We start from the raw sequence: 27,138 nt of genomic DNA, 5'->3' as shown, positions 1-27,138 counted from the left end.
AAAAAATTACCCATTGCATGACAGAGAGAAGAGGCTATAATGTCTCAAATGAGGAAATTATTTTTGGTGATCACATGATATGTAACATATATTATATGTAGAATATATTACATGTAGAATACATTATATGTAGAATATATTATATGTAGAATTTATAGCTATTCTTAATGGTATGTGCGCTCTGATTCTACTGTCTGAGGAGATGTGAAAGAGGCAAGCACATATCATGAACATTAATAATCGCTGGAGTCATAGTTACAGTAGTAGAGTCTAGTCTAATTGAAAATATAATAAGCTGCTTAATTACAAATGGTTTAACGGGAGGATGTGTCATTTTCGTAAGAAAAACATTTTTTCGGAGGGTAATATTCATCAAAGTTAAAAATGTTACAAGGATTAATAATGATAATAACTGTATTAATTATTATAAAACATCATTTTCATAAAAACTGCAGATGACTGTTTTCTGCAAACAGCAAAACGCCGCAATCTTTCAATAGGGAATAGAAATAACCTACGCCCATAAGGAATCAGCAGATTAATTTTTTTTTCATAAAAATTAAAGGTGATTATGCTCGTGGGTGACGAAGGTTAGCTAATCAACGCTAATTGAAAAAACTACATCTTATTGCTCGTTCATCGCTGAAAAAAGGATTTTCATTCTATACAAAGAGTGATGGTCATTGAGTTTAATACTGAGCCCTTTAGATTACAGAAAAGAAGAAAACAAGTCATACATCTTTGAAAGTGCGGGTTATTTAAAGATTAAAAAAGTTTGTTTTCCCCCCAGAAGAGCGCCTTCAGTGAAACTATCTGTAAATCGAACATCATTTCCCACACATGATTTTCTGGGCATTTTTTCATTTGAATGTTTTGCAAAAGTTTTGGTCATTGTGAGTCTTTTCAATGCCTGCTCCTAATGAATAATTTCCTGGAAAGATAATGACGGATGGGGATAAGAGATTTTTCCCAGAATTCTCAATGCGAAGAGGCATCTTCGTTTTCCTAATGATGTTACCCGCATAATTTTACACTACAAGAGCAAGTGAACACAAGGAGAAAGACGTATGTATGTATGTATGTATGTATGTATGTATGTATGTATGTATGTATGTATGTATGTATGTGCAAGAGTTCACTAAAAATACAACTGTGTGTATATATATATATATATATATATATATATATATATATATATATATATATATATATATATATACAATTGTATTTTATGTACTCTTGGGCGTGTAATGATAACGTTCTTTTAAAAATTCACCTCACCGACAAACGAAGAATTAAAATGTATATATTTATAGAACATTTTCTGCTCAGAATGACTTTTTCGTTAATTTCCCAAAATATTTGCATAAACTCTTGTTACACACTGTCTATAATTAATATATATATATATATATATATATATATATATATATATATATATATATATAGCCTATAGACAGTGTGTAACAAGAGTTTATCAAAATATTTTGTTAAATAAACGAAAAAAGTCATTCTGAACAGAAAATGTTCTGTAAACATATACATTTTAAGGCTTCGTTTGTCGGTGAGGTGAATTTTTAAAATAACCGTCATCATTACACGGCCAAGTAAGCTGGCGCGTGCCGGATGTCGGAGTGAGTAGTCAGGGATGTAGGGGAAAGGACTGATGAAGCACGTTAGGCAACTCAAATTGCTAGCCTTTTAATTATGATTTTCTCTTGCAGGTTATTGAAAAATGTAACATTACAGTCCCTTCAACTAGTAAATCACCTGTGAACAGACTTCGTGTAATTAATTTTAATGATGAGTATCGTAAATGTTGCTTGGCAACATTAATTTGTGATCGTTGAATTCTAGCGCAAACTGTCCTGCCGCCTCGTCACGGAATTGCTGAATCAGGAGTCACGACTAGGCCTACAGTACGCCCATGCGAATGAGTGATAGCGACAGTAATCATGATGACAAGGGATTGTAAGTAGGGAGGGTATGTGTACTTTGGACAACAGCAGCTTTTTAACCTCTTTCAATTACTGTATGAATAGGCTACCTTTGACAGGAAAGAATGAAGAAAGTGAATTTTCCATAATGTTCCCATTCTTTTTAATCTGACAAAGACGAAAGCTTTTTCAAAGGTGTGTGTTTTTCCTTTGACTGGTGTATGATGAATACTTTTGATGGAGAAAGAGAGATTTTTTATAATACGTTTAGAATCTTTGATCGGTGTTTAATGAATAGGCCTACCATTGATGGAGGAGAGATTCCATTAGGCTTGCTTTTCTTTCCTTTACCGGAGTCCAGCGAATACCATTGACGGAGAGGGAGGTTTCAATGATGCATGCATTTATTTACTTTTGTTCAGTATCAAAAGAATACATCTGATTTGGAGGCGTTTTATTCACATCGGCCTAATCGCCGATTTCCTATTTTGTATAATAGTGGGGTTTACAACCGTGCAATCTAGAAATGGAACTGTTGCAAAACCCATAAATAAACACCTTATCTGCATATTCCACATTACTGGAATGGTATGGCATTGTCTCCAGTCTCTTGCTCTCAAAATGAATCCGGAATTTGACACTGGCGACCCGAACACGCTCACATATCTTGGCAGAAAAGCGAGACTGTTAACAAGTGAACTGATCAGCTCCATCCCCCTCACCCCCATATCCTTGACTAATCACTCCGACATACCGTACGCCATCTTACTTGCCCGTTTAATGATAACAGTTGTTTCAAAAATTCACCTCGCCGATAAACGAAGCCTTAAAATGCATATGCTTATAGAACATTTTCTGCTCAGAATGGCTTTTCCTTTCATTTCCCAAAATATTCGCAAAAACTCGTGTTACACCCTGTATATATATAATATGCATGCGTGCCTGTTGACGTATACCGTACTTAAACCATTTTCCTTAACAAGAAGCGGCTACAGAGATAGAAAATTACCAACAGCTTATGCCACATTCATACTTTAATTGTAGCTGAACCTAGTGTGCAGAAAACTTCGACAATATTAACAGCTTCACACACACATACACGCCGAATCCTGTACAAACTTTGCATCTTTTAACCCTATCTTGCTTGCATTCCTAGACATTAAGGCCGTCCTTTCCAAGACCCATTTCAATCCATTTATCTCGATCTCTCTGGATTTCCTCTCCTCCTGCCTCCTAACCCTCCCAAAGGTATCTAAAGTCTTATACAACAGAGTGCAATGTTCCAAAAAACAAAACAATAATCCAAGATCTTGTATGGAACCACTTAAACGAGGCACCAAAATTGTCTGTTGTGAACAAGGATTCGACAGTCTTGTGCAGTTCCAAGAGAAACAAATTTTCCTAAAACAAGCCTTAAGGTGGATGTCACCAATCTTTTATATATTCTCCTCAACATCTAAATATAATGACTAAAGGCTTAAAAGTCACTAACAATTACAAAGGCACCGAAAGACAAAGATGCAAGCAAATTGTTCCTTACACCTACCTTTACAACATGTCTCAGTAGCATGAGAGAGAGAGAGAGAGAGAGAGAGAGAGAGAGAGAGAGAGAGAGAGAGAGAGAGAGAGAGAGATTTTGATTTAGCCTTATTAAGAAAACGTTTACCAGTCCAATTATGAAAGCATTCATTCAAAGAATTATATCAGACTGATAACGATCGTGGTATTACCCGTTGGCTGGCATGAACTCGAGAAATCCAGCAGAAATTAACCACTTTCAGCTTTCCTGTGACTGGCCAAAATGTAATATGCCTTTTCTAAAAGACTTACGAGAGATTCTTAACTTTAAATTAAGTTAGAAAGGAAGATACGAATGAGGAGTGGCGATAACTGTAATCAGAAAGGAGAGAGAGAGAGAGAGAGACAGACAGACAGACAGAGAGAGAGAGAGGGATGGGTGCAAATAGACTCCATAATCAAAATGACAGAATTTGATGAAGGAATAATGTTAACGTAAATGTCCCATGTTTTAATAAAAACACCTACGGAGGCGACTAGTTTTAGTTTTCTGTAAAAGAAAACTACCGTGACGGCTTCGCCTGTCCGACCGCACTTTTCTGTCCGCCCTCAGATCTTAGAAACTGCTGAGGCTAGAGGGCTGCAAAGTGGTATGTTGATCATCCACATTCCAATCATCGAACATACCAAATTGCAGCCCTCTAGCCTCAGTAGTTTTTATTTAAGGTTAAGGTTAGCCATGTTTCGAGCGGCTGGCAGAGCTTTCCGTAGGCGTGCGACACACCTTCACACAACCGCATCTGGGGAGTAACTGAGCGTTGCGAGGTCGTAACTGATAGTTTTATACAGCATTATACGTTGTACAGAAAACTCGATTGCACCGAAGAAACTTCGAAGCATTTTTTACTTGTTTATTGTTGTCAGAAGTTAGGTAAAACTTCCTGTATTAAAGAAATTGTCAGTTTACTGTGCGGAAGTTTGTTCCGTGGGGTGATGGAGCATCAATCGCCTCTAAATTTGGCATTTACCTGTTATTTCTACAGAAAGGCGTACATCGTGGTGATGACCATGTCATGGGAGTATGTAAAAATGTGAATTAAATAGTTACACGTTTTCACTGAGTTTTCCCTCAGCCATTTGAAATGAGAAAAATTGTATTGAAACAAAAAATTTATCCCTGAAATATTCAACGCCATAAAAACAATAAATATACAAAGTCTCTGGTATCAAGAGTTTTATCACTTAGGAGCGTTCATATATAGCATACATAACAGAAGGTGGGTAGTTGCTAAGAACTCGAGCAAACATCAGAAGTGTGAGAAGGACAGACATGAGGAAGTCAAATGTCTTATTTCAATCGCAGACGTTTCTGGCCACAATGGTCCCATTTTCAAAAACACACACACACACACACACACACACACACACACACACACACACACACACACATATATATATATATATATATATATATATATATATATATATATATATATATATATATATATGTGTGTGTGTGTATATCATGCATGCATGCATGTGCATGCATGCATGCATGCATGTATGTATATATATAGACATTATATTTATATATATATATATATATATATATATATATATATATATATACAAAATATATAAATATATATATATATATATATATATAGTTTATGTGGGTGCGCACGTTTGTTTAAAACAGATACTCTTAATGACTGCAAACCCGGAAGAGATTTTGCAACTGGAAATCCTGGTTAGCACTTAACTCTAAGTTTAAATTTCGCTGGACTGACGCACTAAAGGGGAGAGAACAGTAGCATATCCTGGAGAGCTAGGTAAAAAAATATGTGATTACAGACGCATAACCCTCGCATGAATTACAAAGTCTCTTTCTCTTGCTAATTAAATCACAAAACAATAAAATAACAATATATAATCGAAAACAAAAACATATATATATATACACACACAAATATATAATTTATATATATATATGTATATATATATATATATATATATATATATATATATATATATATATATATATATATATATATATATATATATATATATATATATATATATATATATATATACTCAACACACAATCACGTGTGGAACAGAAATAAATTTCTGACTCAAATCAGGATCGAACCCATGTCTTTCAATTGAAAGGCACGGGCGCTGCCCACTAGGCCATACAAGTCATAAAAGAAGTTGGAACCTGAGGGCAACTGCACCCATGGAATTACCTGGGCAAGCTAACTGCTTGCATACCAGCGTTGCCCTCAGATTCCAACTTCTTTTATGACTTGTATGACCCAGTGGGCAGCGCCATTGCCTTTCAATTGAAAGAACTAGGTTCGATCCTGAAGTGAGTCAGAAATTTATTTCTGTTCCACACGTGATTGTGTGTTGATTATTTCTATCTTATTCACTCAGAAGGGATAATTCGAATGAAATGCTGTCACTTGGGTCATTGCTGAGTCGGGAAGTTGGGGAAAACACGCTGGTATGCAAGCAGTTACCTTGCCCAGTTTATTCCTTGGGTGCAGTAGCCCTCAGGTTCCAACTTCTTTTATGACTTGTATGGCCTAGTGGGCAGCGCCCTTGCCGTTCAACTGAAAGACCTGGGTTCGATCCTGATGTGAGTCAGAAAATATATATATATATATATATATATATATATATATATATATATATATATATATATATATATATATATATATATATATATATATATATATATATATATATGGAGCCTCAATGGCTTGGTCGGTAGAGCAGCAGACTCGGACTTCATAGGAAGTCTGTGTCACGGGTTCAAATCCACAGCCGGCCAGGTCAGAGGGTGGACACTTTGCTATCCGTGTAGACACCCCGGGATTATGTATGTAATCAACGGATAGGTTTGCTGAAAGCAAATGAGCGTTACAGACTAATACACAAAAAAACAAAGCCACTCCAACATCTTCTAAAAACATAACAGATGCCTTACACGTCTCGAACTGTCGGCCTAAACCGCTCACGTCTCTTCGCTGCTGGGAGAAAGGAGCTGGGGATTTGGCACGATACATATACACGTGCTACCGGGGGTCTAAGCGATGTCAGGCAGGGCAGCCGATCGAGGCTACGGCCTACCCCAACGCCAAATCAAAGTCCTTCAAAAAGAAGGCATAGTGCTTACCCCATATGAAAAATGGGAAAAAGCGCGTTAAACGAAGAAGATATATATATATATTTATATATGCATATATATGTACATATACATATATATATATACTGTAGACTATATACTACATATATGTATATATATACAGTATATATATGTGTGCGTGTGTGTGTGTGTTACAGAGAGAGAGAGAGAGAGATTATTATAGAAACAGAGAGACTATTATACGAACTAGTATTAAGACTATCATAAAGAGCGAGACACGTGGTCTTACGGTTACGAATCAGACACCATCAAAGAACATATAAAACTGGTCAGAGAAGTTTTCAAGAGGTCGAGGAGAGCAAATCTATTGCTGAAGTTAAAGAAATGGACTTTCCTTAGATGGAAAATAGATTTTCTGGGACACACTCTAAGTGAAAGAGGTGTGGAAGTAAACGACTGAAAGATAAAGTGCATCCTACACCTCGATGTCGGAAAGACGTGAAGTCCTTCTTGGGGTTAGCAGGGTGTTACCGGAAATAAGTAAAGAAGTTTGCAACTAGATCTGCTCCACTAACAGATCAGCTAAAAGAACATGTATCATTTGAGTTGACAACAAGACAACGAGAAGCATTCGATGAATTGAAAGAAAGACTAACCCCTTCACCAGTACTTAGTTTTCCGGACTTTAGTGAGGAATTCTTTTTGGTATCAAATGCAAGGTCTATTGGTGTAGGGGCATGCTTAATGCAAAGACATGGTGGCAAATACCATGCTATTGCTTTTTACGGTGTAAAATTAAAACCCACAGAAAAAACTACTCAGTAACAGACAGTCTAGCCATGATAGATACTTTAAAGCACTTCAGATATATCATATTTGGTTACAGGATAACTGTCTTCGCTGATCATTCCACTGCAATAGAAATGCTGAAGAATCATAATTTATCCGGAAGAAAAGCTAGTTGGGTTATGACTGCCCAAGAATTAAAATACGTTCCAGGGAAGGCAAATAAGGTATCAGACGCATTATCGAGATATACTTCTCAAGGAAATATAGTATAAATATGTTTAGTCAAGAAGTAAAGTTAAGTGAACCTATAAGCAATTTGTTCACTATGCACTATAAAAAAAGAGCTTTCTATGTCAAACTTCATAAGGAAACAGACTAAAGATAATGGTCTAAAGAAGACCTACCAATTTATGAAAAACGAAAGGCAATTTGATTATCAAAAATTAATTGAATTAAGGAAGAGGGTTGAATGTCCAGTCGATGAACTGAATGTAATGGATGATACATTAATCTGGATGTGCCAGAAAACAGATCCATTTCGAACATATCATGGTGTGTTCTATAAGAACATAGTACCTAATAGCTTGAGAATTAAAGTCATTGAACTAATGCATGATGATCCTTACTTTAATTAGTTGGTCTTGAAGCAAAATTTCCGGGGTTAAAGTGTATTAACTTCGAATTTACTTTTTCTCTGACTGCAAGGGGAGTAAAATTCTGAAATGTAATATTTTCATTTCAGGAAAACTCTTTAAAATGAAGGAAACAATGTTAAATATAATCTTCATGAATCAGTACGTTATACAAATGCAAACTTTGACTCGTGTAATTAATACAGTCAATACAGGAAGTTTAGTCATGGATAAAGGACAGGTGAACTTGATGGACAAATATGCTAGAATAAAAATTGAATACGAAGGCATAAAAGATCTAAATAATCGATAAGCAAGTCTGTTTAACGAACTGAAAACGAAAGCCACAACCCAAGAACAAAACCCAAATTTATGCAATTCTGATACAGAATCCTTGTTACAGAGTGTAATCTAAGATACAGAACTCCTTATTCAGGAAGCCACTCACATTCACATTGAAGAAGTTAAAGAAAACTTACAAAAACGGGTTACACTTTTCAATTACATGATTTGCAACGCAAATCAATTAAATATAATTCACAAGCCAAAAACAACTTCCTTATACACTGTTATATATAGTCAGGATTTCCATTCATGTCGATTTAAGGAAGAGCAGATCCAAGAAATTAAGATCACTAACCTGTAAGATTTCATTTAAGTATTTAACCCAAAAAGGGACACCTTTCGAATTAACTGTGAAGAAGTCACATACGCAAATGATTGCAGTTAGGAAATACACAGTCAATGGGAACTCAACACTAAGACTGTTTCTATCCCGGAAACAAAAATTAAATAGAAGAGCAACGTTTTACGTAAGATTACTGTGTTTTATTGACGATATTCACATCTTGTTATGGCTAATTTAATGACATTTAATCAGAATGCTAATAAGGTTGGCAGAAATATAGATAGATATCAACAGAATATAGTATAAGAGTAATAATGTACATTATATATGTATATATATACATGTATATGTACATACATACATACATACATACATACATACATACATACATACATATATATATATATATATATATATATATATATATATATATATATATATATATATATATATATATATATATATATATATATATATAAGCAAATGAGTTACTAACAGTATCTCAACAAATATAAGTGTAATGTAATAAGCAACTTCAAAATGTCTTTGCAAAATTCAAGCTTACTGACAAATTACTTCAAATAATTCTTAATTCTCAAAATATTTTAGAAAGATTAGCTATCCAAGTCGCATCAACTTTACTAAGTCGTCAGTCCTACCTATAAGGTGGAATTTGTTGTTCCCAAACCTGCAATGTGGATTACTTTTGTGATCTCCACTTCATCAAGTTCGATTTCCTTCTTTCGACGACAAATCCTAACGAAGGCAAAGCAGAAAGTGATGTAATTCTTGACCAACTTGAACTGAGCATCTTGCTTCTTCTCTTCCACTTGTCGTCGAAAGAAGGAAATCGAACTTGAAGAAGTGGAGATCCCAAAAGTACTCCACATTGCAGGTTAGCGAACAACAAATTCCACCTTATAGGTAGGAATGACGACTTAGTAAAGTTGACGTAACTTGGATAGCTAATCTTTCTAAAATATTTTGAGAATTAAGAATTATTTGAAGTAATTTGGTAGTAAGCTTAAATTTTGCAAAGATATTTTGAAGTTGCTTATTGTATTACACTCATATTCGCTGAGGTACTGTTAGCAACTCATTTTTATATATATATATATATATATATATATATATATATATATATATATATATATATATATATATATATATATATATATATATGTGTGTGTGTGTGTGTGTATATATATATATATGTATGTACGTATGTATATATATACATATATATGTATATATACATATCTAATGTATAATATTACTCTTATATACTATATTCTGTTGATATCTATATTTCTGCCAACCTTATTGGCATTCTGATTAAATGTAATTAAATTAGCCATAACAAGATGTGACAAGATGTGAATATCTTCAATAAAGCACAGTTATCTCACGTGAAACAAAATGTAAAACCATGGTAACAACAAAATTGTCTCGTAATACTGTAAGTGCACGATAAAACCAACGATATAAAAAAAAAAACAACACCGCGCCCAAATCCAGTGTCTAATGATGATCCTTAAATTTCCTACAGCGAAAGGCCCACTCGAGTACCGCCAGTTTCGTCTAAAATGTCACCTCTCCATGTCTTAATGACCCGTGATCCGGATGGAGATAGATCACAATTAGGCATATCAGGACAAATCATTAGAAATGGCGTCTTGGCGAGAACGCCGCCCATATTTCTCATTTGCATCTCATTAGGCCGAAAGTGGAGGAAAGGAGGAGGGAGGCAGGGATGCCAGAGAAATGCAGAGACGGGAAGAGGAGGAATGTGAATCTGGAAAGGAGACGTAACACAACTATTCACATTACGTCTGGTTGATTAACAGATGCTCTGATACTCGGTCTCCAACAGCATTTACGGTGTCTCCTCTGTAAATATAATAATGATAGGTTATTATTATTATTATTATTATTATTATTATTATTATTATTATTATTATTATTATTATTATTATTCAGAAGACGAACCTTACTCATATGGAAAAAGCCTACAGGGGCCACTGACTTGAAATTCAAGCTTCCAAAGAAAAAAAAAAGTATAGCTTAGTTTAACCAGACCACTGAGCTGATTAACAGCTTTCCTAGGGCTGGCCCGATGGATTAGACTTATTTTACGTGGCTAAGAACCAACTGGTTACCGAGCAACGGGACCCACAGCTTACTGTGGAATCCGAACCATATTATACCGAGAAATGAATTTCCATCACCAGAAATAAATTCCTCTAATTCTTCATTGGCCGGTCGGAGACTCGAACTCGGGCCTAGCAGAGTGCTAGCCGAGAACTCTACTGGCTCGTCCAACGAGAAACTATGTGATCATTTGAAAGGAGTAACAGAAGGTAATAGGAAATAGGAAGCAGAGATCAATTAATAAACTAATGAATTAATAAATCAATAAAATCAAAATTAAATAAATGAAATACAAGGTAAATGGTTTTAGGTGAAATAAGTCAAAGTGGCCAACGAGGACTGGTACAGTAATTCGTTTATGTTTGCAGGAGCCATGGATCGCTCCCATCATACCAACCACCAGTCCACCCACCTACTAATGGGTACTGGCATCTCCTAGGGTCAAGACAAACCAGATGACCGTACCCTTCTAGAGCTACCATTTCAAAAGGGGAAAAAGTCATGTGTGTGTATATATATATATGCATACATACATGCGCATATATAATATATATATATAAATGTGTGTGTGTTTGTGTGTGAGTGCGTGCGAGCATGCGTCTGAGTGTCCGATCGCGTGTATGAATGAACTGATTTAGAATGCTGTATATAAGCAGAACCTGCCAAAAACAACGTCACTGAATATCTCCGACTTTTGTTTCCAAGTGCCACTCTCAGGCCTTTCGATGGACCGGAGTTAATCTTTCAGTGATTTCAAATACACACCACTTGAAAATAATCATCTTCCTGTTCAACCTTTCTGTCGGCTTAATTACTGATAAGTGAATGTGAAAGAGGCCCTGACATGCTGTCAACGACAGTGAAAGCTTCTGTTTTAAGCGATGCTGGTAATAGGTTTCTGGAATTTTGATTATCAAAAGGAAAGAAGAATAAGGTTCACGCTCATCCTTCCGTGAATCATTATGTCAAATCATCTTCAGTTGCATTATCACAAGAAATGTGTTTCACATGAGCGGCCACAGGTAAGTTACGGATGCAGTCGATTTTACACAACTATTTTTACATGTCTTCTTTGTGTGTGTGTGTGCGTGTTTTTATTTTTTTTTTATTTGAGGTACAAAGCCTTTCCTGGTTGATTTCTCATCCAATCAAAAACCCTAACCCTACCCCATTCACCTTTCAAACGAGGCCTAACAACATTAAAAAAATGAAGTCCCATCCAATTCACAAGGCCAATTTAGTCAGAGAATTCGAAAAACTTCATTAGAGAGAGAGAGAGAGAGAGAGAGAGAGAGAGAGAGAGAGAGAGAGAGAGAGAGAGAGAGAGAGAGAGAGAGAGATCATGTGTTTGTGTTTGACGTCCACTGCTAGATAAAAACAATCTCCCTTTCTTTTTTTTACTTTATGACAAATGATCGCCAAAATACTATGTTCATTTCATTCCTTGTACACAAACCTGGACCAAAATGTTAAAATCAGGCAGCAAGATAAAACAGCAATAATACTTATATCATCCAATTGTTTCATAACTCCCAGGTAGTACGAAGTCACTCGCAAGACGCATGAAATCCACTCGACAGGACCAACAAGGAACAATTCCCAGTGGATATCACTGCAACTCTGACCCTTAGAAGTTCTGCATTCAGTGGCTTCCAATCATTTTCACTTAGTTCGTATTAGGGAGAAAGGGCGGGGGAGGGAGTCCTAAAGATACTGAGGTTTAGGGTAAGATTTAAGTGGTAAGATATTATTTTAAAAGACCTGAATTTTTAATTTCATAAATTCGTGCTGAGAAGAAAGGAGGGGAATTGTAGACACTTTTCCAAGGTAATGAACTCAAATGAAAGGAGAGGAAACGGTATCTTTTCAGAAAGATAGTCAAGAAGTAATTTCCGCGGCTTGGAGGTGATGAGAATGAATTCATTAAATAGCAATTAAGGTGACCTCTGAAGTCAATTTTCTCATGGCCGTATGAGACAAAGAACTCTCTCTCTCTCTCTCTCTCTCTCTCTCTCTCTCTGTTCAGCGAAAGACCGACTTACTTTGTAACAATAAAAGTGTTACATTCAAGACATCCACACACACACACACACACACACACACAGAGAGAGAGAGAGAGAGAGAGAGAGAGAGAGAGAGAGAGAGACACTAAAGCACTGCTGGAGGGTTGGTTTGATTACTCACTCAGCCTTTAGCTTAACTATACAAAAGAACGAAAGTGAATCAAACACGTAAATAATCATAAGCCTTAAAAAGAGAATGTGAAAAATAAAAGATTTCGAAATAAAATTCATAATTTCTTACGACTGTATTTTGCTGGCTGGAGTAATCTGAAAAATAAGAATGTTGGTAACAAGAACAAACTGTATTGTAAAACAATAAAAACGAAGTGATTAATTACAACTAAGGACAAGGGAAATTGAAGCCAAAGTTATGCCACAAATGAAACTTTACCCCATTAGCACGTAATTCAGATCCATGGGCCATTTGCATTTTGGAACATGACATAGAAGGGAAGAAAACAGAGGCAGAGAGAGAGAGAGAGAGAGAGAGAGAGAGAGAGAGAGAGAGAGAGAGAGAGAGAGAGAGAGAGAGAGAGAGAGACTGTGGACATTCTTACTAGACGTAATTTTATTTTTTTCTTCGTCTGTTGGCATTGTACTAACTAATTATTAATTTTATTTTTTTCTGTATCTTCAAAATTTGCACTTTTATATAATACCTGGAAGCTCTTATAAAATCCTTAGTGTTGTGTCTAGCACAGTGATAAAATCAGACATATCTGTAACATTATCTCTAAACGTATCTTTTATAAGTTCCTACATATTACATCTTGATAAAAAAAATATATATAGGCTATATATAATATAAATATATATATATATATATATATATATATATATATATATATATATATATATATATATATATATATATATATATATAGTATATGTATGTATGAAATATAAAAACACCGTATCGTGCTTCCGAGTTATCAATAGAAGGAACCACAGTGATATTCTTGTTTAGTAAGTTAACCACCCTTGGCCTATTCCAGAGTCTGTTGATCAAACTACCATTTTGGATAACGACCCTCGAGATGTCATCCAGGAAGAAGACCAGCGTTTTGTCCCGCCTCGCAGATCACTGAGAATTCTTGAAAGGAATACGACCCAATGACTTGTTCGCTTATTCTATACTCGTTTATCCGTTTCAGTTTGTTTATATTTATTTCTATTTCTTCACCATTGTTGTGGGTCTCTTTTAGTTTAGTGATCAAGTCCGCAGAAGGGATCCTTCTATATATATATATATATATATATATATATATATATATATATATATATATATATATATATATATGTGTGTGTGTGTGTGTGTGTGTGTGTGTGTGTGTATGTATGCATGTATATATATTCATATTATGTGTATATACACATATATCCACTATTATTTGTTATAGTTATTTATACTAATCACTCCACAATGCAATTTTCGAATTCATTACACTATCTTAATATTTAACCTTGAAGTATTTATGAAATATTTAACATTTCATAAATAATTACGATTCATACGAAGAGGAATTTTATGTGTGTGTGTGTGAGAGAGAGAGAGAGAGAGAGAGAGAGAGAGAGAGAGAGAGAGAGAGAGAGAGAGAGAGAGAGAGAGAGAGAGAGCATCAACATATAACTTCCACCATAAAATAAACACAAAGAAAATAGGTATTATCGCCTTCAGAAAAGAAAGTTTTTCCAGTCTGTTTTGAGCCTCTAAGCAAAACAAAGAACACTAATTTTCTTCCCAAACTTTCGTTGTATCGACATCGCTTGTTCATATAGGTTACAAGAAGTCTAAAAAATTTAGAATTACAATTAATATTCCTTTCCATGAGATTTGATTTTCCCAGATGAAACTGATTCATGGGTCTTACAAGCCCTTTAACAAACAACGACTAGATCCTACAACAACAATTAAAGTTTCTGTATAAATTTTCTAAGGCAGCTTTCACCCGAAAAGAAAATGGGGAAACGAGGATCATTCCTTTCCGATAATTAGATGTTGGAAGAAACACTTCGTACGAATTGAGCTCAGCGTGGGATTACAGCCGAGGTAAACAAGAGGAAAAGGCTTCCTAGTGTAGGAGAGTCCTGTCCTTACGTTATGCTTGGTTGTATTGCGTTCAGTGGAGACCATTTAATCATTAGGGATAGGGGTCAAGGTGTAAATTCACAGGCACTGAGCAGTTGCCAAATGTGGAAGAAAGAATTTTAGCCTTTAGTAGTCAGATACTAAATGCCTTAAGATATTTTGCAGAACTACAGACAGTAGATATTTGAAAATTAATATCTGGTTATTGGAAGTAATATGCATCCAGTGTTAAAAACAGATATTTGATATCTGCCGTCTGCTACCATAATCTTCGCCATTATTGAGCAAAACAAGGGAAAACACCTAAGCGCAAAATTTCCTTAATCATGAAGTCATAAATAAATTCTCATTACTATCTTGAGGTAAACTTGACCATACCAGAGCCTAAGGCACCAGATCACTTGTTCAAGTTTTACCGACGATGCATCACAGTTATTACCTTCTGTTTCTGACGATCTTACATCGACTCGAACTAAATATCAGGGTGACGTTTTCTAAGGATCGCAGTTAATCTGGACACCTTTAACATCATAATCAGTATAATTTCCCATTATTAATTATGAATTTGAATCCTGGAATACTTCAAAAATGAAGATAACAAATTTAAATTAACACTTTAAAAACTCAAAATTTAAATCACAGGACAATTGCAACAGAAACAAGATTACACTAATAACGAAGATACCTATGATGAGGATAAATCGCCATGTGTCTTACATTATATGACGTTTTGTGACAAGAAAAAATAGCCTACTTAAAATTCATGTTTGAAAAGAAAGGTTTGGGCTTCTTTTTAGCTTCTCACATTTTGCAGAAGAGATGAAATGTAAATGTTTCTCAGATGGCCTCTACAAAGCGAAGTCGACTGCTGTTTTATTATCTACTCAAAACGGAATCATCCAAAGTAAACGTACAACGCCTTCAATTCAGATATCATTTACATCGACTGTAGCTAATAATGACATGGCTTAGCAATATTCAGCCTCAGTCTAGGTGCCTGAAGCAGAGATCATTAGAAAACATATTGTTGGTTTCTACCGCGATATTTCTTCAAGGGAAATTGTTAGTGAACTGACCATTTTCTTGAGGTTAGCCTTTGAGGCTAGTATTTGAACTAAATTTCACCGATTTCATGGTCTTCCATTTAGATCTAGCCATAATGTTACCTGTTCTTGATGACGAATAAGAGCTGCTTTATTTGACATGGTCTTTGAAAAATAGTAATAATAATAATTATATAATAATAATCATTGTTATTATGATCATTCTCATTACTATTCTTATACATCGGTGATGGCAATACGCAACGCTTAATAACAACTGCCGCAAATAAAAGCTCTTGAAAATGACAAAACCCTAATAGAAAGGAGGGACCCTCAATGACCAAACATAAATGTTAATCATTGTGAAAATAGGTCAGACCGAAAGTTAAATATTCCATTTAATGAAATACCTATTCATTAAACAGAAATAGCCATTTATTCTAAGAGTAATTAAATCTATAATTTACTGATTAAAGCACATGAAGGTTAACTACCTCCCGTTCGTTAAGATATCTAAATGTAATTTTCCTCTTTTCTTTTACTCCTTCGTCACCATGTTTAATGAAACTTAGTGAAAAAAATCATCATTCTACTAACAGTATAAAACTGCATGAGGGAAACATTAAATTCACTCAAATGAGCAACACCGAACAATTCCTTAAGGATATCAGTGTCATTACAATCCTAACAAGTCCTTCTCTTCCGGAGCTTCCAATGACACCCATTCAGCAGTTTAAGAGAGAATAAGGCCGAGTTTTACGTGGAAGGCAGGATATTTAACTCCTAATGGAGAATACCACTGAGCAAAGACCCGAATTTCGCTCTTTACAGCTCTTTAAGTAGATTATATTCTAAGTAATGACCACCGAATGATGAAGAGGAGTTCTAAGCACTTCCCCAAAGATAATTAACAGAGACGTAAAAAGAAGAAATAGTTATGGAACGAAGCAATAAAGAAAACGAGGTCGGCCTTCAAGCAGATGAGAACAGAAACTCAGGTCCCTCAGACGTTCCAAGGCCTGCTGGAAATTGTGAGGAAAGAAGACTAGAAGTGGTAGTAACCATGAAGGAAAATTTTGACTCTACTCATAAACAAAGGCTATCAGACTTCGCAGGAACAGGATCAATCAATCAATTAATCAACCAATCAGTCAATCTCTCTCTCTCTCTCTCTCTCTCTCTCTCTCTCTCTCTCTCTCTCTCTCTCTCTCTTAAAAGGGCAGATAAATTAAGGATGCAGCAGGCTTCGTAGCCTTTATAAACTTCCGTCCGCTATTTTGTCAAGGACTCTTTGATATGATAGGGGTAACAGGCCTCCCCCCAAAATAAAAATAACAAATAATGAAATTGTAAAAGTTAAATAAGATGCGTTAAAAGAAACCTACCTAGCCGAAATCCCCAAAGGTTAAAATATGATATACTGTAGCAAATGGGTTTTTCTCCCTATCCAAAATGACGGAAGGTTAAAACATGATTTAGCAAGTGGGTTTTCCTACCTAGCCAAAATCCCCGAAGGTTGAAATATGATTTAGCAAGTGGGTTTTCACGAGCAATCCGAGGAATGTTGGGAAAAATTTAAGTCCAAAAATGTTGATAGATGAGACCGGTTACGTGCATTGTCAGGATGCCATCCTGCATTTATGATGCAACAAAAATTTGATCCAGAATAACACTGAGTAAAACGTTCTCCACAAGAGCTCTTGTCTAGTCACTTTGCTCAAAAATGGTTCTGGAACTCTAAAATGAAAAACTAAAATAAGAGTGGAAAGGCACAAACAAGCTGAGAGAGAGAGAGAGAGAGAGAGAGAGAGGAATTACGACCGACCTTTGCCTAGCAAAATTACTCGTTTATTCTGCTGTAATTGTTGGCAGTTCACTAACACTGTAATTCATGTCCTTTTATATCCTCAGCAGATGAAAAATGTTGAGGCCATAAAACATACATTAATTTACAGATACGAACATTTCACAATAAAAGAAACTTTGCGTATGATTAGAGGATGTTACGAGTCCCTAATAAAAAAAATATGAGCAGTTTATATCCTCGTTTGGAAATTCTTGTGAGAAATCCGTTATTACAATATTACTGAAGCCAAGTCACAAAAATTTTCTTCTAAATGATTGCTTTTCTTTGTCATATTACCTATAAAGAAAATAATCGATATATATATATATATATATATATATATATATATATATATATATACATATATATATGTATATGTATATATATATGTGTGTGTGTGTGTGTGTGTGTGTAATTGTAATAGCCACAATGCCCTCTTAACTTCTCGAATTCTTCGCGTTTTTTTTTATACGCTTGTCACTACAAAGCCTTAAGACCCAAATGCAAGAAATTGAAGTGATTTTGATGTCCGGTAGCGGGAAATGAACCCGCTTCACCATAATCACAAGGAGGTCATGTTGCCGACCTGACTACCGGACATCACAACCACTTCAATTTTTTTGCGCTTAGATCTCAAGGCTTTGTAGTGAAAAGCATATCCAAAAAAGCGCAAAGAATTTGAGAGGTTAAGAGGGCATTCTGGCTATTACAATTACGTATGTACCTGGTAAAAAGTGACCAGTAGATACACACACACACACACACACACACACACACATATATATATATATATATATATATATATAAATTTCTGACTCACGTCAGGATCGAACCTAGGTCTTTCAATTGAAAGGCAAGGGCGCTGCCCACTAGGCCATAGAAGTCGTAAAAGAAGTTGGAACCTGAGGGCAACTGCACCCAAGGAATTGCCTGGGCAAGCTAACTGTTTACATATCAGCGCGTTTTCCCCAACTTCCCGACTCAGCAATGACCCAATTGACAGCATTTCATTCCAATTATCCCTTCTGAGTGGATAAGATAGAAATAATCAATAAACAATCACGTGTGGAACAGAAATAAATTTCTGACTCACGTCAGGATCGAACCCAGATCTTTCAATTGGGTCATTGCTAAGTCGGGAAGTTGAGGAAAACACGCTGATATGCAAGCAGTTAGCTTGCCCAGGTAATTCCTTGGGTGCAGTTGTCCTAAGATTCCAGCTTCTTTTATGACTTGTATGCCTAGTGGGCAGCGTCCTTGCCTTTCAATTGAAAGACCTGGGTTCGATCCTGACGTGAGTCAGAAATTTATTTCTGTTCCACACGTGATTGTGTGTTGAGTATTCCTATATATATATATCGAGAGGAAGACGGAGGAAAACCACACAGCACTAGTCTCTTTTAATTTTATTGCCGACGTTTCGTAATTTTTGCCAGAATTACATTTTCAGGGCTGCATAAAAATACATAAAAACACTTGTAAGTACAGTCTTAGAATGAAAAATAAAAAAAAACAATAAAGAATACGCTTAAAGATAAATAAAACACGACTGAACTATAGTCTATTTTTTTAAAACTGGCAAACTTGCACTTAGCTGCTTGCCCCTGATTGGATGGACATCCTGTTGTCCGAATCTCACAGTTTTGTTTTCACACTGTTTCAGAATTGTGATTATATGGTCATAGAGCGAGTTAAGAGCTAGTTGTGTAATGTTATGTAAATACCAGTTATAATAAACCTAAGTATCAAGAACATACATACCGAAATATAATTATTTAACAATTACGAAACAAAACTTACCGAAGCCATAGACTAAAAATATTTTTCAAACGCATGAACTTTAATGTTTAATTTCTAGCTAGATTTTTAGCGTAATCTTGCCACTAGTGGTTTGGAAATAACCAAAAATGTGTTTATTGTACATTGCTGAAGGTTCTGTAACACCTAAGAACAAAAAACTATCGTAGAAATTTAAGCTTGGCGGAAAAGTTGAGGTGGTGTAGTTGTGGGAGGAACAGCCTGTGAGTTGTCGTCTGCACACACCGCTTACAACCAGAATTATTCAGCTTAGAATCGGTTATCGAGCAGGTGCCTCACTTCTATTTCACCTATTTCAGCCATGGGCCACAAGAGACGATACAGATCAAAGCACACATGAAAGAACCTCAAACATCAGGCAAAGACAGAACCGAAAATCTCTAGTTGAAGAACAGTCAGTTTACTGAAGTTTTATATAGCAGGCACACTAGCTAGGAAAAAAAGTATTAATAAATTCAATCCATGTTCAATCTGCCTTAATACATATCCTAAAATATAAATGACATTCCGTCTGCAGTATTTTAGACATGAAAAAAATTAGGATTATGATATATAAACATCTTAATGATTACTGTAGGAACACAAGAGCACCACAACCAGATTTGAACCTCCCGCTGAGAGTACGTCAACCTTATGTCAACCCTGTGGCTGCTGTTCCTCCCACAACTCCACCTCCTCAACTTTTCCGCCAAGCTTAAATTTCTACTATAGTTTTTTGTTCTTAGGTGTTACAGAACCTTCAGCAATGTTCAATAAATACGTTTTGGTTATTTCCAAACCACTAATAGCAAGATTGCGCTAAAAATCTTGCTAGAAATTAAACAAAGTCCATGCGTTTGAAGAATATTTCTAGTCTACGGCTTCGGTAGGTGTTGTTTCATAACTGTTCAATATATATAATAATTCGATATGTAAGTTTTTAATGCTTACGTTTATTACAACTGGCATTTGCATAATATTACATAACTTAGCTCTTAACTCGCTCTGTGACCGTATAATCACAACTCTGAAACAATGTGAAAACAAAACTGTAAGATTCGGACAACAGGACGTCCATCCAATCAGCGGCAAGCAGCTATGTGCAAGTTTGCCAGGTTTAAAAAAATAGGCTATAGAGGCGAGACAGCAAAGAACTAAAGAGAAAACACCACAGTAAGGTTAAGATAAATACAATGGACTTGAAGAACTCTGAGTGTTTAAGAGTGGAACCACCTGTTCTATAAATAGTGACTCCGGGATGGTTAAGCCTTGGAGATTGGCAGTATGACCGATTATCCTGAAATCCCTGTTCTCAAAATATGTTTAACATTGTTTCGAATTATTTCTGATGTTGGAGTACATAGATGATAAATACTCAAATAAATTTATAATTAAGAAAATCTTTAACAAGATTAACGGATTAAACCTTATGGATCGTCTGTGAATTAAAATAAAACCAAAAAACATTAAATTATAAATCAAAGGGTACTTCCAAAATATATTTTCTATTCTCGCTTCACTGAATTCATTAAAATCCACAAAATTACCTCTTTCACTTCTTTCCAAACCTATCCTCTCTCTCTTACTAATACTTCACTATTTTAACATGAAAAAAAATCCTATGAATGTTTATCCCTGTCCTAGTCATCAGTATTTTCATCCAATCACGATTTTTGTTCACCCTCATCATCAATAACTTTACAAACTTCTTTACGGAGATCAGACGTGAAGTGAATTAATTCTATTTTATTTATTCTCAACCAAGATGCCTCAACCCTCAAAAATAAAAAAAATCATTAAAAAGAATTACGCCTTCTCCTCATTTCCTTCAGCCTAATCAAATAGGTGGAAGATTTCCCTCAGAAACAGTGAGTGGAGATTAAAATTTTATCCAAATAAGATGACCGACAACATCCATGTGAAAGGAGGATCGTAAGCTTCCATCACTTTGAAGCATTGTTTCATTTTTGTCGTACACAATAGCTAATCGATTTCATCATGTTTAACAAGCAATGGCTTTCATTAAATTTAATGCTTATTTATTTTTATTATATACACTTGCTAATCACTTCCGCCCTACATACAAGTCAATTAATTGCACCCTACTCGTAGGCTGTGGTCGTCGTTCATTAATCGTTTCTTTATTTTCACCCGTCAAACGTTTATATCATAATTCACTGTTTCAAGGGACACTTTCGTACAAATATATCCCTGAGGGAAAAAAGAGGAAGTAGTATTGGGAGGAGGAGGAGGATCAGGAGGAGGAGGAGGAGGAGGGAAAGATATGGAAGAGGAGATCTCTTTTCAATATCGTTTATAAAATCCTCTGGCCATAATTCAGAATATGAGGAGAGCTGGCTTTACATTCACCAAGACGTTGGGGGATATTCTACCCCAAAATGTTTCCTTGATATTGAGGCAAGCAATCTTTTAGAGATTTCCCGTCTTAATAATCTTCTAGGAAATTTAATCTTCCCAATTTTTCACCGAGACATCTAGCCCCGAAATATCCCTGAGGTCTCTGCCCTAACGCCCCCCTTTTTTTCAGGGATATTTAAAGCTGTCGTTCTTCTAGAGAATCTAATTCCGCAAAATGAATAGTGGTTCTGTTGTTCTGGAATCTCTGCTTGCTCAGCGTTTATGCACATGCGCAGATCTCATGGCTCTAAAGCATGATAGGTTCCCAGCTGTCGGAAATAAAAAATTAGGCTATCTAAGAAGTTGCGCAAGAGACCAGATAAAAAGATTTTCAAGTTATCTGACAATTGCTTCTCGTGTGTACTTTGCTCGATGTTGTTACGTGAGCCTTACGAAAATGATACTTAATTCTTGTAACTTCCTAACACAATCCAAATTGTTTTGAAGCTAGATAAAGACCAGACTCCCAGCACAGGAAGAAACACGCAAATCATTTCCATCAACTACGACGGGATAAACCTGGAAACTAGACGTAGTCAGTGGGATTATCCTGTCTAACTGTGGTTTAAATAAAAGCATTTCGACCTGGTTTAGGCATCAGTAACTACACGTTCTATGAAACGGACTGAAAAGCTATCACACGATGCCTTTTCTGGAATTTAAACAGAAAAATGCAAGCAAAATTTGTTTATACACAAAATTATGTCAAAGTTTCAAAACAAAATTTAATGACTGGTCACTGAATGATATTCACCCTATCAAAATTTAATGAAATCGAACTATTTTTGCCGACTCATTGGCATTCCGTCATTGTCATATGGGTTCCTATAACAGCAGCCGCATTTTCAATTCAGTTTATATAGCCTATATGACTTCACAGGCAGATCTTTCCGAAGGTAGAATATCCGTTGTAAAAATTCTTGTTGAACTGTTGAATCGTACTTTGCCTGCACGATTACAAACATACAAACGTAAATACACACACACACATACATACATACACACATATATATACATACATACATATATATATATATATATATATATATATATATATATATATATATATATATATATATATATATATATATATATATATATATATATGTATTCAGACACAAACACAAACATACATACAATCATATATATGTATATGTATATATATTATATATGTGTAAATATATATATATATATATATATATATATATATATATATATATATATATATATATATATATATATATATATATATATATAATAGAATTTTCAAGTATTCCAAAACAGATTCTCTTAGTTTCAACGTTGAAATACATTTTACCAAAAAGGAAAACATTCGTTTGTTTACGACAAAATTAAATTTTCATAACTAGACAATTAAACTGGCCTTTCTCGAAGACAATTTGAGAATGGTAAAAATAAACAAATTTAATAAATAAAAAAATTATTTATCTGTACTCACCGAGCAGTGGTCTGTCAACACTGACGAATCGATCTGCAACAGATAAAGGGAGAAAAGGAGTTTTAATGAAAGCACAACGGCAAAATACTCATAACATGAGACTCGACGAAAAGCAAAATCCAACCTTGAAATCAGTTGATTAACACCGAAAGACATTACTGAATACAACCATACAATGCTTTTAAGGTTAATCTGAATTTATACAGAGACAATTTTCTTTTATAGAATTATCTATGCATGGTTTGTTATGAAACTCACATTATATATATATATATATATATATATATATATATATATATATATATATATATATATATATATATATATATATATATATTATATATATATATATATATATATATATATATATATATATATATATAGATAGATACATAGACATATATATAAAAGATAAATTAATATATATATATATATATATATATATATATATATATATATATATATATATAGATAGATAGATAGATAGATAGATAAAAAGATAGATAGATAGACATATATATAAAAGATAAATTAATAGGCAAACTCTCCTATTGTTATTCGTTCAAGAGCTTTGGTTATATAACAGCCAGAAAAGTAAATTACTTTCAGACCTTCTATTCCGATCCACAGGCTAATAAACTTTATCACCGCGTTGCAACAGCCAACAGAAATGGCACATTTTTTCACACATTTATTTTTCATGAAAGTTCAGCGGTAAAATTAAAGCTGACACATTTGTGTGTGTGTGTGTGTGTGTATGTGTATGTAAGCCATGCATGTGAACGCACCACTCCACAACAATTTCGCACATCTAGTGTATTTCCTTCAATGACAAATAAAGCGGAAGATTTTATTTTTCTTTTTTTTTTACCATTTCACGGACTCGACCACATTTAAACTTTGCAATTTATGGTGCTCATGAATCCATAAAATCTGCTTGAGCGGGCAACGACGGGTCCTATTAATTTTTTTGGAGACGTCGGGGAAAAATGAAGGAGGAAAAAAGTTATATGTTGGTGATTATATTTAATGCCGCGGAAGTTTGTCTTTGTATGTATGCATCATAAAAATATACACACGTACGATATATATATATATATATATAGAGAGAGAGAGAGAGAGAGAGAGAGAGAGAGAGAGAGAGAGAGAGAGAGAGAGAGGTTTGACATTTTTCATAAGATAAAAGAGAACAGGAAATCGTAAGAATTATACAAAATATAACGCATAATCCATTTCAAAAAAGCATATCAAAATGCTTCAGATGAGGAAGATTAGTTAAGTATACCTCAGTTTAAGCAAAGCACTGAGCTGATTAACAGCTCTCCTAGGGCTGGCTCGAAGGATTAGACATTTTACGTGGTTAAGAACCAACTGGTTACCTAGCAACGGGACCTACAGCTCACTGTGGAATCCGAACCACACTATACCAAGAAACGAATTTCTATCACCAGAAATACATTCCTCTAATTCTTCACTGGCTGGCCGGAGAATCGAACTCGGGCCTAGCAGAATGCTAGCCTACAACTCTACCGACTCACCCAACGAGGAACTAATTTGTGAGACAGATGACAAGAGACCTGAATGGTGAAGAGCAGGGTGGGATTAGAAGGAAGTTTAAAAGAGAGGAAAAAAAATCAGTGCGTAGCCCCTATATATGTCATATGTAAAAAAATGAAAGGCTTGTTATTTGCAAGATTAAGTACCACACAAGGATGTGTAAACTTTCTTCGGCTGTTTATTTGTCTAGAATGAATTTAATGAGAATTGTGAGAAAGAGCAAAAGGCTTTTGTGATGGCTGATGACACCTTTAAATGCTGAAAGCAAGTTCCAAGGACTAGTAGCAGAATTCTAGATTAATAAATCAAATCCATATTGTATTTTTTTCTGTATATTTGGAAAGCAATACTTATGACTCACAGCTTCTATAGCAGAGGATACAAGTTTTAGGGTGAGTGTGAGAGAATGAAGCTGAAAGAGAACACTAGCAAATTTATTGTCACTAATATGAAAAGATGATTGTTAAGTTCAACTGTAGAAGAATGGAAGCTGAGCTGTCTTTGAAGGATTGGGAGTACCTTTTACAGACTGTGGTAGACTGAGAGAAGATATGAATTATAGATATGATGAGGTTAATCAAAAGCAAGAGCTGTGCAAAAGTTATGAAACAGGAGGTGTCTATGGCAGTCAGAATTGAAAAACTTCCAGACAGGACCCTTGACAAAGGAAAGTATGGTTGCTGGATATCAATGACACGACAAAGATGCAAACTGAAGCCGTGCAATTACTTTCTTGCTTCTGTAAAGTTAAGTATATTTGAAATGTTGTGCAAAAGTAGATGTACAGAGTTGTTTTTACGTGGTTTGGTCATATACAGAATAAAAAATAAAAGCTTGGACGGATATGTCTATATTCCGTGAGTCCTGTGAGCAAACATTTAAGGGATTATAATGAAAGGCTTTAGAAAATGCGAGTCCGATATGGAGCCAAAAGTGTTACGAATCAAGAAGTGAAATATAATAGCAACATGGTCTTAATTTCCAAAGTGCCGAGTGTGTGCCTACTCTATTACGGCATATCTACCTATCTGTCTATAAAGAACAGCAACAACTCTACCTCGCTCGAGTGTTGACTAACGGACCGTCTCTATCTTGACAAAGGGTCCTTTGTCTCCCATCTAATCTCCAGAAGTTCTTCAGCCAAGTTTACCTTCGGATCTTCCTCCATGTGAGGATGAATGAGGGTGATGGAAAAATATGGATCCCAAGTATCCCTCCGCTTCGGACATACAGGATATATAGGATATATAGGAGTCGACGCTTATCTCAGACAACGCCCAGGAAATGAAATCCCAAACACAAGACTGTGACTTAAAAAAGACATCTGATCTGTTTATTTGCTCCTCGAAGACTATTTAGAGGTAAATGTCACAATTTACTAGTGCTTCATTATTCCAAAAGTCTGATGTCCATGACTTAGCTATTTATTTATTAATTTACCTGTTTATTTATTAACCTCGACATATCTGTGTACAGCCACGAGATATTAATTTTTCCTATGGCATAGGATAAAGAGGCATTCTCAAACAACAGTAGCAAAAGAAAAGCAAAATGGACACTCTAAACATATCGATGCTTCAAGAAGCATCCTCAGTCCCGTTGCCACTTGAAATTTTTCTTAAATTGCGATTACTAAAACTGGGAATTAGTAAAAAGAAATCTATATATATATATATATATATATATATATATATATATATATATATATATATATAAAACTTATCTTGCTGAAGGATGGAAACCAAGACAAAACATGGGTAAAACCTTACTTCAGTTACGCGGCCTGATCCTGCCCACCCCCCACCAGGTCAGGGCACGTCGCCCTGAGTTAGGTTAGGTAGGTAAGATCTGGTTAGGTCAGGACCTAGCATTATAGGCAAGGTCATGTCCAGTCATGCATCAGGAACCTGATCCGGTTGACGACTGGCGGGAATCAGGCTGTGCAACTAAAGTAAAGTTTTACCATAATATAAATATAATACGTATCTTTCTTGAAAATGGAGGACATCGGGACGGGCGAGAAAAAAAAAAGGAACCTAAAGAGTAAAGTAATCAAA

At 35.1% G+C, this 27,138-nt stretch overlaps 1 protein-coding gene across 2 annotated transcripts in view; it reads right to left on the bottom strand.

The window, feature by feature from the left end:
• The window catches only part of LOC136844471 (immunoglobulin superfamily member 10-like), an 809,371-nt gene that overhangs the window by 355,217 nt on the left and 427,016 nt on the right, over window positions 1-27,138 (bottom strand). For both annotated transcript variants that reach the window (XM_067113741.1, XM_067113742.1), the window contains one exon: window positions 23,525-23,557. In XM_067113741.1, coding sequence (XP_066969842.1) covers window positions 23,525-23,557 — 33 coding nt within the window. The remainder of the gene's footprint in view (window positions 1-23,524; window positions 23,558-27,138) is intronic.

This window comes from Macrobrachium rosenbergii, chromosome 12 (genome assembly GCF_040412425.1).
Source record: "Macrobrachium rosenbergii isolate ZJJX-2024 chromosome 12, ASM4041242v1, whole genome shotgun sequence".
Classification (NCBI taxonomy): domain Eukaryota; kingdom Metazoa; phylum Arthropoda; class Malacostraca; order Decapoda; family Palaemonidae; genus Macrobrachium; species Macrobrachium rosenbergii.
The sequence above is the reverse complement of the archived record's forward strand: the minus strand, read 5'-3'. Positions and strand labels throughout refer to the sequence as shown.